Below are 18552 nucleotides of genomic sequence, written 5' to 3' on the forward strand. Positions count from 1 at the left end.
CACTTATTTGTGGAACATAAAGAATAGCATGGAGGACATTAGGAGAAGGGAGGGAAAAATGAAGGGGGGAGGGAATCAGAGGGAGAGACAAACCATGAGAGACTATGGACTCGGAGAAACAAACTGGGGGTTCTAGAGGGGTGGGGGGTGGGAGGATGGGTTAGCCCGGTGATGGGTATTAAAGAGGGCATGTACTGCATGGAGCACTGGGTGTTATATGCAAACAATGGATCGTGGATCACTACATCAAAAATTAATGATGTACTGTATGGTGACAAACATAACATAATAAAATAAAATTTTAAAAAATTGTTTGCTGAAAAAACTGGTGTTGATCTAGGGATGCTAAGTCAGAATTCAGTACTTCCTCTCTTTCCATGCCTTTAGACCCAAATCAAGTTGGGAAAACTGAGACGTAAGTAGCTTCCGCTTCCATCCTTGAGTTTTTACTAAAACCTAATTACTGAAAAGAGAGTCATCGTCAACAGCCCAGAGTACGGTCTTTTGGGTACTGGATTTGGTTAAGGCTGTTTATCAAATAAATAACACACTTCCTCAATCATAAGACTCCCACATTTTTTCTATTTTTAATACTTGTGAAATCAGGTTGCCCTAACAGTTGATTTATCTGTTTAATGTGGTAGTATTTTCTTCCATTCTGAAAAAAGCTGTTCTTAAATTGATGGTAAAACTTATTATCAGTGGTTTCTTAGACTCAGAATACAGTATTAGATATTTCTCCTTTTCTTTGGAAGGGCTTACTTCCTTAGAGGGGCAGCTTCCAAAGGGAAGGATATAGGAATGTATAGTACCTTGCCATTCTGGGAGCTTCCTCAATTCCAAAATCATTTTGCTGTGTGATACTACAAAAAGCCCCAACCCAAGATTCACTGAGATAGAGTTTCCTATTAACTCTGAAAGGCTCACTTTGGTGAGCACTCATATCAAGCACACACCACGGTCTCTTCCCGCCTGGCTAGGATGCCTGGCTGGAAGGCAGGGGACCCACAATCCCCCAGACCCTGATGCCTTGAGTCTGATTTTTCCCGGCAAGATAAAGTGGAGACCTGAGGTCATTTTTTTCAAGATTATCTCACTGCTTTAGAGATTTCCCTGAACCTTCTTCTCTGGTTCCTTTGATCAGCAAAAATAAAAATGGTGAGAATATTGATTAAAATAACCATGAGAGACGATGGATTCTGAAAAACAAACTGAGGGTTCTGGGGGGGACGGGGGTGGGAGGATGGGTTAGCCTGGTGGGGGTATTAAAGAGGGCACGTTCTGCATGGAGCACTGGGTGTTATGCACAAACAGTGACTCATGGAACACTACATCAAAAACTAATGATGTAATGTATGGTGATTAACATAACAATAAAAATGAAAAAAATAACATATTTATTTTGGCAAGGTTTACAGCCTTTTATAGTTTTCAAGTGTGTGCATTTATATATCTTCAAGAGAAGTCTTTGAGGTTGATAGGGCAAGAATTACAGTTCCCATTTGCAGATGGAGTGAGGAAGTTTCCAGAGTCTGTGACCTGTCTAATGGAGCATCCAGAAAATGAACCTAGGTCTTAAACCCAAGAAAGTGAAGGTGGTACGGGAGGATGCGTGTGGACTTTGCACTCAGATCTCAGTTCTGCCAGTCCCTAAAGGTGTCATCCCAAGAGTCTGCTCTTGTGCACAGCTGGGGTAATCAAACTACGGTCAAGTCCTCTGGGAGGATCACAGATGATACCAGCCCCATGGTGAAGGCTCACTGCCTGGGAGGTAGCATTAATTCCATTATTCTTTTGTAGAAATCACTTCGCCTGAACCTAGTGCTTTTCTAAGAACATGGTTCTAGAACTTTGCCACTGAAATGAGCTACACAAGCATGGGTTAGTGATACTATTTTGCAGTCAGTGTGCACTAACTGGAATGTGAACTCTGCTAGTCAAACAAAGATGTGAGAAGTCGGATCAGTTCTGAGGGAGCTGTCTGTGAATAGTGCCTTGTAACTTATTACCTGTTTGGAATTACAGCTGTTAATTAGGCTGCTTCATTAGTTAATTGGCCCCTTTCCTATTTACCCAGAAAGGATGTGCCCAGTCTCCATGCAGGAGCCTACGCAAGAACACATTTCCCTATTCCCAGGAAAACGAAATACTCATAGATGAAGAATTAAAAGAAAAAAAAAATTGCAGTGGTCAGAGATAAAAAAAAAAAAAAAAAGTGTAACAGCACCGCAATCCAAAGTTCTGCTTTAGATAGGAGAGACCTTGGTTCTCTCTGGCTCGATCTACAGGGTAAATCCCCTAAAACGAGATTTTTTTTTTTTAAATTGTGTATTTCTGGCCACTCCTTTAATTGCGCACGACAGGTTGCACTGAGGGGTGGAGCGTAGGAAGAAAGATTTCAGAGGGTGCTTTATTTCTAGCTCAAGTTGGCCAGCTCTTTGGGCTGTTGGCATTAATGGGATTAACCCTCTCATTTCAGAAATGGGGGAGGTAAGGAGGAGCCACGGGGCGGGGAGGGAGGGGCGACCTCTGGCCGGGCAGCCAAGGTGTGGGCTGAACCGTTGGCTGTCAGGATGAGGGACAGGGCGTGCTTCTGCTGCTGGCGTTGACCGGCTCAGAGACCCCATTACGTCCCGCATGTCAGCAGCGGAGCCTCTGCAGAGGCAAGGCCTCCGATCAAATCCATCTCCCGCGAAATCACTGCGGAGCCCAGGGCCATCAGGGCTCATTAGCGCCGTTTACCATCAAGGGCGCCCCACTCCTCAGAAGGGCGAGGACCCAGGACCCGAGGGCCAGGCCCGGGGTCACTCCACCAGCAGGCTCCCCTCCACTCCGGCCCTGACTAGGGGCTCGGGGCAGCGCGTCCCAGCTGGGCTTGGGGTTGGCCCTGCGCGCTCGAGGTGCAGCCCCGGCGTCGGAGCTGCGCTCCCCGCAAACGTGCTCCCAGATGTGCGCGCCCTCAAAATCACAGTGCGCAAATCCCGGGAGGGGGCTCCTTTGGGACTGAAATCATTATCTCGCAAACGAAAACGTGGATAGGAACGATCGTGAACGACTCCCCGCAGCATTTCCCAAAGCGTGCTCTGCCGAGGTCGATTCTGCGAAATGTGGGGTGGACAGGAAGTTTTGGGGAAAGCGGGGTCAGAAAAGTTAAAGGGGGTCTGTGGCGCGTCAGGGCCCAGCCGCCCCGCTCCGGTCGGAGCTCATCGGCCGCGCAGCCAACGCCTCCCCGCCTCCCGCCCGGGAACCCTCGTTTGCGCACCGCCCCGGGGGGCTCGTTCATTTCCAAGGCGCACACGTAGGGAAACGGGGCTTTAATGCAATGGCCTCTCCTGAAATGAGGAAATAAAGCTCTCAATCGGGCTCAAAGGGGAAATTTGATATGTTAGTAGAAAGATTGAGGTTGTTTATTGTTGTTATTGTCTCATCTTTATTACTCAGATGAAGCCAGGGTAAAATTCTTATAATATTACTAACCCCATGAACATTTATTTCCCAGTCTCTGGAAAGAGCTGATTTTAAAAGTGTTAAAAAATGCGATTAAGGGGCGCCTGCTGGCTCAGTCTGTTGAGCCTCCGACTCTTGGTTTAGGCTCGGGTCAGGATCTCAGGGTCCTGAGCTAGAGCCCCCTGACCGGCTTGCCCTGGGTGTGGAGCCTGCTTGGGATTCTCTCTCTCCCTCCGCCCCTGACCTCGCTCGTGTGTGCTCTCTCACCCTCTCAAAAAAAAAAAAAAAAAAATGATGCGATTAACAAAATGCATATTTGATATGTATTCTACTGCATGTGATTGAATTTTTACACCTTTTTAAGACTTCATATAATATTTGCAAATGAGAAAAGAAAATCTTTTGTCAGACTGTTTTGAGTTTTGGTTTAGAAAACATGGCCAAAACCATTATCTAAATAGATTGTTCTGTTCATATTTAGGGAAAAATATACAGACACCAACTCTGAATTTTTAGATATCTACTCTGAATTTTCAACAAAACATGTTTGATTCTTAGTTATGCAACATGTCTAAGCAAATATGCTCTATTTTTGTATTAAAAATGGTATTCTGTACATATGATTTTGTAGCTTTTTAAAAAATACCATTTTTTAGTAAAGATGCAAAATCTGCATGAAAGGAATTACCAGTGTTACATAGTGTCTATCACCTTGGGGTGAGGGGGCTAAGGGGAGAAGGTGTCACGGCCCCAGCTGTATCAGTAATGTTTTCTTTCTTTTAAAAATGAGCAAGAGAACTGAAGCTTATATTATTATTTTATGTAAGTAGGCTCCATGCCCAACACGCAGCTCAACTTGGGGCTTGAACTCAAGACCTTGAGATCAAGACCTGAGCCGAAATTAAGAGTCAGATGCTTAATTGACTGAGCCACCCAGGCACCCCTGTAAAAAATTATATTTACTTTTTTATACATTTAATGTGTTTCCTTATAAAAAGTAAAATAAGAGGGGCTTGGGTGCTTCGGTCAGTTAAGCGTCTGCCTCTGGCTCAGGTCATGATCTTGGGGTCCTGGGATTGAGCCCCGCCTTGGGCTCCCTGCTCAGCGGAGAGTCTGCCTCTCCTCTTCCTCTGCCCCTACTTCCCCTACCCCGGTGCTTGCTCACTCTCTCGCAAATAAATAAATAAATAAATAATTAAAAAAAATAAAATAGTATGTGTGAACCTGCCTAAATTCCTGATCCACTGATTTAGCTGGGTGTGTCTAATGCACCTCATTTGCTCTAGTCACACTGTTGGAGTTACACACTTTATCTCCTTTGCACAGGGTTTGAAATTAGTTTTACAATGTGGGCAGCTACGGCTTTATTTGTTCTCCTATGCAGATCTAATAAAACCCACAGAGAGGTTCAATGGGTACTTACTGAATAAATGTATTATATCTCAATTCTCTGGCTGAGATTTGCATTTATTATAACTTCATCTTCGTTCATCTCGCAGTGATTTTCTCTAAAAGATTCTCATCTTTCTATTTAAATTATGGTTGAATTACTTTAGCAACCCATAGTTCAGGGTCAATTGCTGGCTTTTCATTTAAAAAAGAATAGCTATAACATGAATTTATTGATAAATTAATATAATTTATTAAATACTTAAGACATGTCAGGCACTGTGCTGAGCACATTGTCTGCTACTCTCATGTTTAACCCCACCACAAAGTATGTGAGATGTCTTACCACTCCCATCTTTACTGATGAGGAAACAGGGGCCCAGAAAAGTTCTGTAACTTCTCCAAGGCCACATAGCTAGAAATGTGTGCCAAACAGACCTGTTTCCTTCAAAGCCCACAATCTAAGCAGCTCTACTGCTTTCTAGAAATGCTATTTAGCTTTTGATTGTTCTAATTCATAGGAATGTCCCAATGTGAGCATCGTGTTTCTTCAATTCTAAGACATGTATTTTTCACATATTCAAAAGTTACGGTATTAGGATGGTCTTCCAGTTGGTGTGTACAAACGCGGGGCTGGTGGTGTTCCTGCCTTGGCACCTGCCCTTCTCTAGCCCAGGGTTGCTATGAATAGAGGCGACTCACCGTCCGTGGTTTTGCACAGTCGAGGGTGTCCTTTCTAAGCTACAGTGCACAGGCTACTATTAGTATAAGCAGATTGCTTTTCTTTGATCGTGGCCCGTGGTCCTTTTAGAAGGCACCTCCTACCTACTGCAAATCCTTCTGTCTTGCCAAAGCAGCTCTGCTTAGCCACTGTTTATCCATACAGTGCTGTGTGTATTCTTGAGTAATGAGTTGAATGAGTAAGTCTTTTTATTTTTTTTCTGCTTTTTATACATTAAAAAACGTAGGGGTGCCTTGGTGGCTCAGTCGGTTAAGCATCTGCCTTCGGCTCAGGTCATGATCTCAGGGTCCTGGGATCGAGCCCCGCATCGGGCTCCCTGATGGGCTGGAAGCCCGCTTCTCCCTCTCCGACTCTCCCTGCTTATGTTCTCTCTCTCTCTCAAATAAATAAATAAAAATCTTTAAAAAAATAAAAAATAAAAAAAGTAATGTTGTTCAGTTGATTTTTTTTTTTTTTATTTGACTGGCTCTTTAAGGATGGGAGGGAAGGACTTCAGTTTGACTTGTTGCCACTTAAGAAAATTTCACAGCAGTGGAGAACTAATTTCATCAGGAAACATTGTGAGCTTCAGTTAAAATGTAAAATGCTTTCCTTAGCCCCAGGATAAAATGAAATTTCATTTGCTTTTACTTTTCTGCAATAATGCCAATAAGGAGATATTGCCAGGAGCAATGGGAATCCAGTTCTATAGCTGAACAAATCGATGGTAAATCTACTTGCCAAACCCTGAGCATACCCACTGAAGGAGTGTTAAGAACACACACACACACACACACACACACACACACCCCTACTGCACTATCCGGGGTAAGGATAGGATTTCCCTAAAATAACTTAGTGTTCTACTGCTAAGATTCTCACATTCTCAAACTCCTCACACACACAGTGGGTTTGTGTGCACAGTGTGAACTGGAAACACATAGCATCTTAATTAGTAATAACAGCATATACGGAGTGCTAGCATTATTAAACGATGACTATGTGCCTGATTCCATGCTGAGCTCTTTAATCCTAGAAGCTGGTTCCCTTTTTTATCCCTATTTTTCTTTTTTAAGATTATTTATTTATTTATTTGAGAGACAGAGAGAGAGAGAGAGGGCATGAGTTGGGGCAGGAGCAGAGGGAGAAGCAGACTCCTCGCTGAGCAAGGAGCCTGACATGGACTCCATCCCAGGACCCTAGGATCATGACCTGAGACGAAGGTAGACATTTAACCGATGTAGCCACGTGGGCCCCCTTTATCCCCATTTTTCAGATGAGGAAATTAAGGCACGAGAGAGGGAAGTCAATTGCCAGAGTTCTCACAGCTGATGAATGGCTGCCTGGTTCCAGAGCCCATTCTTTTTGGTTGATGTCAAGAAACGCTCTACTGCCTCTTGCTATACATCCAAACTAAAGACAGGTTTCCAGAAATGCCAGACCAAACTCTAAACCACGATGATGATGATGATGATGATGATGATGATGATGATTTTTGCAGCCGCTTATTACTACTGAGTCTCTAACTATACACTCAAGCACGATGGTGGGCTTTTTACACACCTTACCTCACTTAATCTTCATAATCTAGGGACTTAGATTTTATTATCCTTATTTCATAGTGAAACCAAAACTCAGAGAGCTCAAGTCATTTGCTTGAGGTCACAGAGCTAGCTGGGATTCAAACACATGTCTAGCTAGTGCTTATTCCTTTGTCTGGCTTCCGCACTCCTACGATCATGTTCCCGATTTGGTAAGCAAGGGGAATTAGAATGTTTTTCTCAGCACTGTGATAATCATTATAAATTTCATGATCACACATTACCAAGAGGACACTTGCTACCTTGCCACCTCAGAGTGAAGTTGGGTATGATATCATTTTTAAAAACTTTAACAGTCCTGGGGTAAGATATGTGCTTTGTGACTTTAGAATATAGTATTTCTATGAAAACACATCACTCTTCGGAATAGTGTTTGGCTTTTGAATTAACCACAAATGAATGGCAGATGTAGAAAGGTAAAAGAATGACTGAACTGGTTAGGAAAAAAAAAAGAACAGAAAAAAAAGCCTTAAATATATGGAGATTTCCCATCCCTTTAAATTTACTGAAATCCAGCAAATGGAAACAATCAGATTCCAAGACGAGGAAACGAAACTGCAAGTCCCAGATCAGGGGGGACTTTCTTCCTGTTGAGGTTGGGGCATGTCTCCCTCCCCATGTGGGGTGAGCATCTGTCTCACTGTGTAGGAAGACCTAGAGCCCCTTGCCTGGAGACCATGAGCCACTGGCCGGGGCCTCCTCACAGAGGTTACCTTAAACTTTTGAGGATGAGGCTCTGGTTTAGGAAGATTAAGTCATTGATTGCCCCAAGGTCTAAAATTAGAGGGGTGCCTGGGTAGCTCAGTCGTTAAGCGTCTGCCTTCAGCTCAGGTCATGATCCCGGGGTCCTGGGGTCGAGCCCCACGTTGGGCTCCCTGCTCAGCAGGAAGCCTGCTTCTCCCTCTCCCTGCCACCTGCGCCCCCCCGGCTTGTGCTCTCTCTCTTTGTGTCAAATGAATAAATAAACTCTTTAAAAAACAAAAACAAAACAAAATTAGAAACATGTAGAGCTTGAACCCTATCCCAGGCAGGTCTGAATTTAGTCAGAGCTCTTTTCCTGGGTAAACCCATCTTGGTTTCCAAGTAGGCAAGAGAGAGAACCTTAGCAGTGGGGAGCAAGGATCAAGGGACCCCCAGCAGTGCCTCCTCTGCAGCCCGACTCCCCCAAAGTATCAGCGGAGTAAAACATGCTTTCCAAACCTAGGTGTCGATTTTAATGTTATGACTTCTGGGCAGACTTTCAAATGTAAAAAAATAGTTGATGTCAAGAACTCAAATGGAAGGATCTATAAATATATTAAGAGTTTTCTCTTTGTACCTTTTCTGGGAAAGCTCTGGAGATTTTTTAAGGAATTGAAAATGGGCTGGATAAAGTAATTTTACACGGGTTTTTGAGCAAGGCTAATTATATTAACCTGATTCCAATGTAGGCTTATTTTTTGTACCATATTAATACAAGCCTAAGAAACACACACACACACACACACACATACACACACACCCCAAATAATTTTTGCCCTTCTTTTTGGTGTAATCTGGCCACTTCATAAGGTTCACACAAGTATCTTTGTGCCAAGAGGTACAAGGCATGCACTTCTTTCTGGGAAGATGATTGTGTTTATATTATAAAGATTTAACCCCCCCCCCCAAACACACAATGCTACAGGAACGTGGCCAATTCATTGACCTTGGAAACATTAGTACCCCAGTCTTCCCCAGCACTAGGAGGAGTACCTGATGCCATTGGGCATGTTTCTAGAACTCTCAGACAAGACTTCACGAGTGGGCAATATGGATTCCTTTGTGATATAATTTTTTTTTTCACTTTAGGAGGTTTGTGTACCTTATCAAATCAACTATCATAGCACAGTTTTTAAACAAAAGAATTTTAAAATTAAAATCAACTCTTATTCAATATATGCAGAGTGTCAATCAAGCTTTTAATCGGAAGCTCATTTTCCTGTGGGTACTCATGGGCTGGGAGAGCTATCCCTGGGGGTGGGGCTGGCAAAGGCCAAACAGAGCATAAAGGCTTAACTCTAGCCCCTGAGAAGGAGATGGATTTGTAACTGGCAAGATGATCTGCCATTAAATCACCGGAAGAATAAACTCCTAATAATTCCTTCTCAGCAATAAAGCATTTTCTCCATCACAAACTCTTAAGTGGTGGGGCAGAGTGGTACATTTTCCTTGGACACTGGAACCAGAAAAATCAGGGGGAAATACACATCAGCGGATATGCTTTCTATCTTGAACTCTTAAAATTTACATCTCAAGGGCCAGCTGCCGGCAGGAATGAATCGGGTTGTTCTATTTTGGGCAGAACTCTGGGAGGGAGCTTCTAGGACCGACTCGATCTGAGTATGAGTTATAGATATTATAACCAACTTTTCCTCCATGCCAAAACCCCGTCGCTCCAGAAATCTTAATAGGCTTTTGAGAGCCTCCATTTAGAGCCGGCTGCATAAAATGATCCTTTGATGAAAAGGGATTGGAACAAGGGTTAAAGCCGACATTGAGAGGTGACTGTGGAGGGCACGGTGTTCATACAACCCTCCTTTAATATGTGTAGTGTGCACCTGTGATAAGATGATTCATTACCTGGGGCTGCTCTTTGACAAGCTCCATCGTTCAGCCCTCGGGGTTCTGATGGGACAATCCTGCACCCGCCCAGGAAATATAACAAGGTCAGCTTTTTTTCCCTGGGACGTAGATTGAGACGGTTTAGCTTATAATGCATCTCTGTTTACTCTTTATGTAAAATAAAAACAGGGTTCAAGACGTCGCAATTCCTGTTCTCCACAGAGCAGGCCAAGCAGGGATCCGTAAACTCACTGCTGAGTAAGTAAGCCTGGGAGGGAAAATCCTGGAGAGGGTGCAAGCTCCTTCTGCCTTGTGCTTCGTCCTCAGAAATGGCCACACTTGAGGTCGAGGTGCCCTAACCACTGAGGAACAGTGTCAAGCCTTTGAATGGAGGGCACTTCTGATACCCTCAGCTTTAACTCTGGTTCGCTTTTCATGCAGCTTTTAGGTTTACTGGGGTCTTAAAGGGGGAGCCCCCCTCATCTGAGGCTCCGTCAGTGTCCTGGAGACCGTGACGCGGGCACATGAGGGGTGTAAGGGAACGGGCACGCTGCCCATGACATGAGGAAGGTTTGCTGGCCCCGGCTGACTGAAGTAAACCTGCAGACATACCAGAACCAGCCGAGCTTCCAGGAGACTCAGCAAGAGGCCCTCACCCCTTCCCTTTTCTGCTCTCTCAAGACTGCCCTGGTCCCTCCCATCAAGTCCCCACACATTGAGAAATTGGCTTGCTTAGGACTACTGTAGAAATCTTAGAGCAACTAGGGAAGGAAACTTCCCAGTTTCCCCCATTGTCCAAGTTTATAAAGAATGAATAAATCAAAGAGCAGAACTGAAATCTTACTTTTAAAATTAACCTTTTTTTAAAAAACAAAAAAAAGAAAAGAAAAAGAATGCCCGTTGTGAAAAGTATTTCCTTCAGTTAGGGTCAGAACACGAGCCATTGTACAGAAATAAAAACAAAATAAAACTTAGCCATTCCAGGGGAAGGAAAAAAAAATCTTGCTTCTGAAAGAGAGAAACACCTCCCAACCCTTCTCCTATTCTTGACATTGCTAGTAAACATTATTTATTTGCCTCGAATGGATGCGGTTACATATCACTGTCATGCAAAAGAAATTCATTTCCTTTCCGAGTTCAATCTGCCATAAAAATTCACTGTTGTTCCCGTCTCCCACTCACCTGTCCTTGTGCATTAGTAACTAGTTGACCCGTGACCCCCTGAAGACTGGAGAGAGCATTGCCAAAGGCCTGTGAGCTTGCTACGGAGCCCATGACTCCTGTTGCGGCAGCCTGACTTGCTAGTGGATTATTAACCAGCTGCAAAGAGAGAAAAGATCAGGGTGAAACCACCAAGAGAGGCACAGGCAGACCACACCGATACAACATTCACGTGGGGGAAGGACGTGCTCCCTCCAACTGGCTCATGCAAAGGGCCCCGAACCCACTGGAGGGAGCCTGCTGAGCAAGCCGTGGGCTCTTGGGGAGGCTGGACATGAGGCTGGGAAGAAAATAAGCTCCACTAACCCTGGGCTGCTTGGTGGAGCCCCAGGAGAGAGTGAGGTGGGCCCCCGGGCTGTGGGGGGCCATTCGGGTCTTACCAGGTGGATGAACAATTTTGGAGAAGTCCCTGGATTCTGTCCTCTAGCCTAAATAAAACTCTGGGGAAATGTCTCCTTTCCCTGAGGTGAGCAGACCAAATGTGGATGCAAATAGGTTGGGAGTAGGAGTGGAGGGGGGGAGAAAATGTTAAGGATTTCTGGGAATGAATTGATCAGTTTCATTTGTGAATTGCGTCATGGCGTAATGCAAGGTCATGGCCTAAGGCAGCTGCCTCACCCCACTTTCTTCTCCAAGGAAGAAGGAAACCAAAGTCAGTAGAAATGGAAACCTCCAGCCTCTGTGATCTCAGAGGGGGAGTCTAGGTTTGGGACTTGGGGGGAGGGGTGGCTCATGCCAACCATGGGATTCAAGGCCAATGAGGAAGGTCCTCTGGTGATTGGCCAAGTTGACACCTATCTGCTTGCTGCTAAACTAATATGTGGTCTTCCCTTGGTCTCTTTCCTGGGACCAGAGTGAAATAGGGAGGAGAATTTGACTTGGGTGGGGGGACCCATTCAAGGAGGAGGTTATAGCTGCCAAAACCTGTTTTTCCATGGAGACCAATTCAATATTCTTTATCCTACCAATTTTCCACGCCATGGGTTTTCAGGCCTTCTGACCATGAGGCAGAAGTGTAGCTCGAACTAAAATCTGCATTTAGGTTAATGACTAGATATAAATTCAAGAAACATTTAAACTATTTTCACAGTATTGGTTTTGATACATGAATTTCATTTGTATTTATTCTAGGGTGTTATTTTTTCCCATATAGTTCCTCTCAAGTACAACGATTGTTGTGTATAATAATGCATTTTCCATCACCAGTTCCCACATCCATGAAATTCCTGCATTTTAGCAGAAGCCTGCCAAGACTAAGACTTGGTGGGAAAAAAATTAATGCCATACTTATTTCAGGTCCCAGAAGCTCTTCTTCTACTTTCTTCTTTACTTTCTCAATTCCCGTAGTCTCTCTTCTTTTTTTTCCTCCTTCACTCTTTCTTTCCCTCAAAACATATCTTATTGCTTACTTCCTTTGGAAATTTGCCTAGAGTTTTATATCATCTGGTGAGGATGGGAATACTAATTGTCAAGGGAAACATCAAAAGGGACAGGAATTTAAGAATTCTTTTTTCATTAATGTGATATCCTTATCTCTCTGGTTTCTTTATTCATCTATAACCGAATTTCACGTAAGTAGTTCTACAGAAAAATCCCATTGACCTAGCGCATTTTTTTTAAGAAGTGACAATCCATTTTAAGCTCATTACTTTATGTGTCTTTTGCCTTTATCTCTCTCCTAAAAGACAGGAATGATTTTCTTTTTAAGGAGAAAAAAAAATTCTCATTCATCAGCCTCAAAGAAACCTTGTCTTATCCCAGATTACCACCATGGGATTTAAAATTCAGGTTGGCCGTGTTCTTGGTTTTCTATTTTTTTTTAGTGTAGATGAGGCAAATAGTGGTGGATGGTAAGTGAAAACTCTCCCTGTTTGGGGGTTGACTACCTTAGGTGAAAGAATTTGTACTGTGTACCTTTTTTTTTTCCCCCCCACTCTTGAAGTGAGAAGATCTTTGGGAATACCTTCCCCAAACTGCCCGGACAGACCCTGCCTACTGGCACACCATCTCAGCTCATGTACCAGCTGCTATGTTTACCCTTCTTTTATGCCATACAAGTTAAAATCACAATGAAATGCCCCAGGTTCAGAGAGATCTCAAAATAAGCTTCTCAATCTCAAAGAAAAATGAAATCATGTGCTGTTTGGTGTTCATGTTGAATATGCCATTTTGGCCCATGAGTTTTGGGTGCAAGATTTAAATCGGTATGTGCAGAATGTTTTCTGAAGAAGAGAGACAGTGATTCCTCTTTAATGGAGAGAAAATATTTTCAGAGGTTGTAAGACATTTCCCTAACATCTAGGTCAATCAAAAATTCAAATAGGAAATTATGGAATTACTCTCTGTGTATTGGAGAATTCCGTACACTTAGGACATGAGCGTATTGTTCAGCTATAGTCCCATGTATTTGCTGTAAATTCAGGCATATATGAAGGATAAACTATGGTTCTGAATATGAAACAAAGTAGCTACTTTAGCCTTCGTGTTATGGGGCCAGGAACGGGTATCCTTGCACTGTTCTGGAAGGTTGCCGAAGCAACCACAAATGTACAGATTTTGTTGATTTTTAATGTTTCCTTCCTCTCTGTCCTGGTCCTAGATTCCTCCCTTTGCTGCCTTTCCCTCTTAATGGGACAAATGTGAACTCGACGACTCTCTTCTTTCCAGCCCCGCATCCCTAGGTCTTTGGGAAAGGCGTGGGGGCTCTGGGGCCATGCCCCACTGGCCCCGCGAAGCACAGCTAGAACCGAAGGCAAGGGGACGTAGTACATACGGACAGCAGGGATGAGTCATTCTGCATGCTGACAGCATTTCGGGTGGACCATTGGTGTTGTTGACGGATGCAGCTTCGTAAATATCTTTGGGCTTTTCTGTCTGTGACTGCCAAGGCAAGGATGTGATATGCATCGGGATGTGTGGCAGGGATGGGGAGGGGATGGTCGGGGAACCATACATAAGTGTTCCCTTCATCACCTCGGGTCATGTCACTCTGTATTGTCCCCAGTCACGTCATATTAGCAGTGTTCTTATCAGTCCTTCTTCTTGATTGGAGACTCAGGGTAGATTTGGACAGCGAGGAGCAATAAATGTACATAATGAGTATGTTGACATTCCAGGACCAACTGGATATTTTGAAGTCGCTGCCAAGTTTATGGCTTCAGATCTTTCACTGCCAGTGTACCTAAGCAGCTAAAGGATGGCCCAAATGAAGTCTGATTGTATTACATACTTGCATTTTCCACGGACCAACTCAAAAGTCAGGCTGAATTCCAGTGCGGGCTTGTTTATAAACGTGGACGCTCCCAAAGCAAGCGTGTGCAGAGCGCTCGAGTTACCTCCAAATGGAATCGAGCTATAGTTCTAGAATTCACAATCTAAAACCCTTCTCATGGAAAAACGAATTTCTTAAGATAGTCCCCTGCCTCCCCACAGTGTTAGAGAATAACATAACAGAATAATTTTTTTAAAATAGTTTTTTACTGGGGGAGGGCATCAGCTCTCAAACCAGACTGTGTTGGCTTGAGACTTTAAGTAAATCAGGTCTCATTGTTTCATAGGTAAAAAGGGTGTAAAGATGGTACCATCCACAGAGTTATGATGAGGATGAAATGAGCTAATACGTACAAGAGTTTTAGAACAATACTTGGCATATATCATGTTCTTAATACATGCTAGCTATCATTCTCACAGTTCATATTGTGCATGAGGATTTTGAACTCATCAGTATATCAGATTTAGGACTCACTTTTACAAATATCTTCTCCCTTTGGAAATAAATGTGGATGCAGGCAACTGTATTCTCTATTTTGATATTTTAACTGTATTCTCTGATTTTATTTGACTTATTTTTTTTAAGATTTTATTTATTTATTTGATAGAGAAATAGAGAGAGAGCACAAGTAGGCAGAACGGCAGGCAGAGGGAAAGGGAGAAGCAGGTTCTCTGCTGAGCAGGGAGCCTGATGTGGGGCTCGATCTCAGGACCCTGGAATCATGACCTGAGCCAAAGGCAGCCGCTTAACCGACTGAGCCACCCAGTCGCCCTTATTTGACTTATTTTTAAAGAGTAGCTTGAAGGAAGCTATTAGCTAATTAACATGATTATTAGGTGAGGCGAGTTTCATGACTTAAAAGACAAATATGTCACTTGAAAATATTTCAGACTGGAAGACTTCAAAAAGAAGTACTGAAAACCTGACTTTACCTGTTTGTCTTGGGCTTCTCATAGTTGGTTATTTATAGAGAAATTTAGGGGGAAGGCAGTGTTTTGACTCGGAGCCCAGGGTTGGTCATGACAGACCAGCGGAAGGAGACCTTTCTAGCATGTTATCCTCATACTTTGTTAACAACATTTGTCGGGTTTCCATAAGGACACCATTTTGGAGTTTAATTCCTGCCTCGTGTCAAAATATTGTGAATGAATCTAACCCACGCTTGCTGATTTGAGAGTGAAGGCATGCAGGAAGATTTGTAAAAACTTTTCCTTAGGATTTGCAATGGTTTCTTTCTACATGAGCATATCAACATGGATATTGGGTGCTCATCTCATAATGAGAAAAGATTCATATTCCCAGCTCTACAGAGCTTTGTGTGCATCTTTCTTATCTGAGAACACTAAAGGGTGATGAGAAGAAAAACTCTGATAGAGTCTCTTCCAGGAGCACTAGATGACGTCATATGTATGCCACCATATAAATGTCACCATAAATTATATCACTTCATGATGGAGGGCTATCTTTCTCCAAGTCTTGCCCTATCTTCTCTTTCTCTGAAACACTCACAGCCTATAGCCTGGTAAAGAATTCAGGTTTCTTGAATCTAAGCATTAGCAGTCATAACACTTTTCATGAGACATTGCTGATTACAGTATTCTGTTTTTATGAATCTTATTTATGAAAATACAGCAGCATGATGAAGCAACTGACCTATGGTGTTCTATTCTGCTTATGCCTTTATTCCAAGAGGGACTTGTGGATGCAGCAGGCTCAAAACCTTTCTTTGGAGCATAATTGCCCATGATCTATAGTTTTATCATTCTCCTCATGAGCTATGTGGATTTCATAGAGTATGGATTTTGGAGCAGCTTTTTGCTACTAACTTTTCAATTTAGAACCCTGAAACTGTGGTGCCATTTGTTTTTAAATGAGGATGTTGATAAATGCATTCATCACAGTTCACTCCCATGGAAGGTCCGAGTGACTGTCTGGACACAGGATGGCAAATAAGGCTGTCCGAGTTCATTTACATGCATTAGGTCCTTGCTTTTCTTATACTATAGATGTGACACATGTGTCTCTTGGTCCCTTGGGATTCTTTTAACCAAATCAGTGCTTGCACCTATTACCCTCAAGTCTTCTCTTAAAAGGTCAAGAAAATACCAGTAGACACGTGTTGGAAGGTTGGCCATGTTTATCTCAGCAGCCTATTTGATGTGGGTTTTGTTCTACTAGGCATTCCCCGTAGGTCTCATGATTGTTCTGTGATACAAACGTAACAGTTAGAAATCAGTTTTGTGAGTTTCAATATCAAGCCCAGCTCTGTCGCTCGCTGTCTGCCCACTTCCCTGCAGAGATGGTGGTGTTAGATGCTGACCATCCAACCCTCTGCCCATCAGAAGTCTCCGGTTGGAGTGCCTGAGGTTTCCGGGGTGACACAGGCACTACCACATCCTAAAATATCTTTGGTTCGGGTGCCTGGGTGGCTCAGTTGGTTAAGCAACTGCCTTCGGCTCAGGTCATGATCCTGGAGTCCCGGGATCGAGTCCCGCATCGGGCTCCCTGCTCGGCAGGGAGTCTGCTTCTCCCTCTGACCCTCCTCCCTCTCATGCTCTCTGTCTCTCATTCTCTCTCTCTCAAATAAATAAATAAAATCTTTAAAAAAAAAAAAAAATAAATAAAATAAAATATCTTTGGTTCATCAATGTCAAATCACATCGATTCCCTATAGCTTTAGAATAAACTTGATTTTATTTTTATTTTTTGACAGAACTGTAAGTATAGTAACTTCCTAATAATGCTCTACTATCCAACCATATTCACTAACAGAGAAATTTTTATTTTATTTTATTTTTTTAAGATTTTATTTATTTATATGAGAGAGAGCACAAGCAGGAGGAGCAGCAGAGGGAGAGGGAGAAGCAGGCTCCCCACTGAACAGTGAGCCCGATGCGGAACCTGGGAACCTGGGATCACCCTGGGATCATGACCTGAGCTGAAGGCAGCCACTTCACTGACTGAGCCACCCAGGCGCCCCTAACAGAGAAATTTTTAAAATGATCTAATGTCTGAGGTTCGGTTCCCCAGAACCAGGGTGGGGAGGGGAAGGATTCTGATCTTGTAGGGGCTGTGGAGTGTGACTGAGCCTTCAGAGCTGTCCCACCCCAAGGCAAGGAAGTTGAATGCTCTCCCTTGGCACTTGATGCTCCCAGTTGACAGACAGCTCCTAGGGTCAAGGAAGGGTAGGAAATCAAATCCTGGCACTGTTGGCTCTTTGCTCTTGGGGTAAAGTGTATACTGGGGTCCTGAAGGATGGAAGAAGAATTGCAGGTGCTGGTTGTTGAAAGCCCCTCAAAGGGGTAAAGGCAACTCACAGAAAAGAGCAATTCCAGGGGACCTAGGTGGGACATTATCATTACCTCCTACAGTGCAAACATCACTTCCTTCCACTCATTAATGTCTTCAGCCCACAAACATTGATTCAGTACCCACTGTGTTGTGGGCACAGTATGAGGGGAAACAGTGTGATGATTGATTGACCTGCTCCCTACCCTCATGGGGCTTTAAACAGGGAAGAGACTTTGGTGGAGAGGGAAGGGAAGCAGGAGAAGATGAGCTCACTAAGGAGCAGTATCCAGACCTGGAGAGGGCGGTGGTCTGGGGTGGGGGGCCCTGAGAGGGTGGTGGGTCCAAAGAGACCTAGAAGGGGCAGCTCTGAGTCTTTGCACCTTTACTTCCACCGAGTTGCACAGAAATGTGCCTGACAAGAGATGAGCCGTTCTACCTGAAAGGAGTAAGAGGTGGAATTCTGGACCCAGATTGCTTGGGTTCTAATTCTGAGGCTGCTAGTAACTACTGGTGACTAGGAGCACCTCTCTGCTACAGTCCAGATGTTCGTGCCCCTCTCCTCCTGCTTCATATATTGACATCTTAACCCCCAAAGAAGATGGAATTAGGGGGCCGGGTTTCGGGGAGGTGCTTAAATCACGAGGGTGGAGCCCTCATGAACGGGATTAGTGCCTCAAAATGGAGGCCCTGTAGACATCCTCAGCCCCTTCCACCATGTGAGGGCATGGTGAGAAGGTGCTGTGAACCAGGAAGAGGGCTCTCACCAGAGCCTGGCCATGCTGGTCCCTTGCTTGTGGACTTTCTAGCCGCCAGAGCTGTGAGAAAGAAATTTCCGTTGTTTATAAGCCGCCCAAACGGACTGACACGCTTTCTGCACCCAGGCTTCTTCAGTTTTAGTAAAAGGGGGATATTAATGGTGGTCATGACTTAACAGGGCTAGTGGGAAAAATAACATGAGTTAGCATAGGAATTTCCGGCACGTGGTAAGCATGATATATGTTTTGTTGTAAGAATTTTCCCTCTTTCTA

The 18552-nt window shown here is 43.8% G+C and overlaps 1 protein-coding gene across 3 annotated transcripts in view; it reads right to left on the reverse strand.

The window, feature by feature from the left end:
* POU6F2 (POU class 6 homeobox 2) overlaps positions 1-18552 on the reverse strand; it is a 466268-nt gene that overhangs the window by 42664 nt on the left and 405052 nt on the right. For all 3 annotated transcript variants that reach the window (XM_078059987.1, XM_036108955.2, XM_078059988.1), the window contains exon 6: positions 10924-11061. In XM_078059987.1, the coding sequence (XP_077916113.1) occupies positions 10924-11061 (138 nt within the window). The remainder of the gene's footprint in view (positions 1-10923; positions 11062-18552) is intronic.

This window comes from Halichoerus grypus, chromosome 12 (assembly GCF_964656455.1).
Source record: "Halichoerus grypus chromosome 12, mHalGry1.hap1.1, whole genome shotgun sequence".
Classification (NCBI taxonomy): Eukaryota; Metazoa; Chordata; class Mammalia; order Carnivora; family Phocidae; genus Halichoerus; species Halichoerus grypus.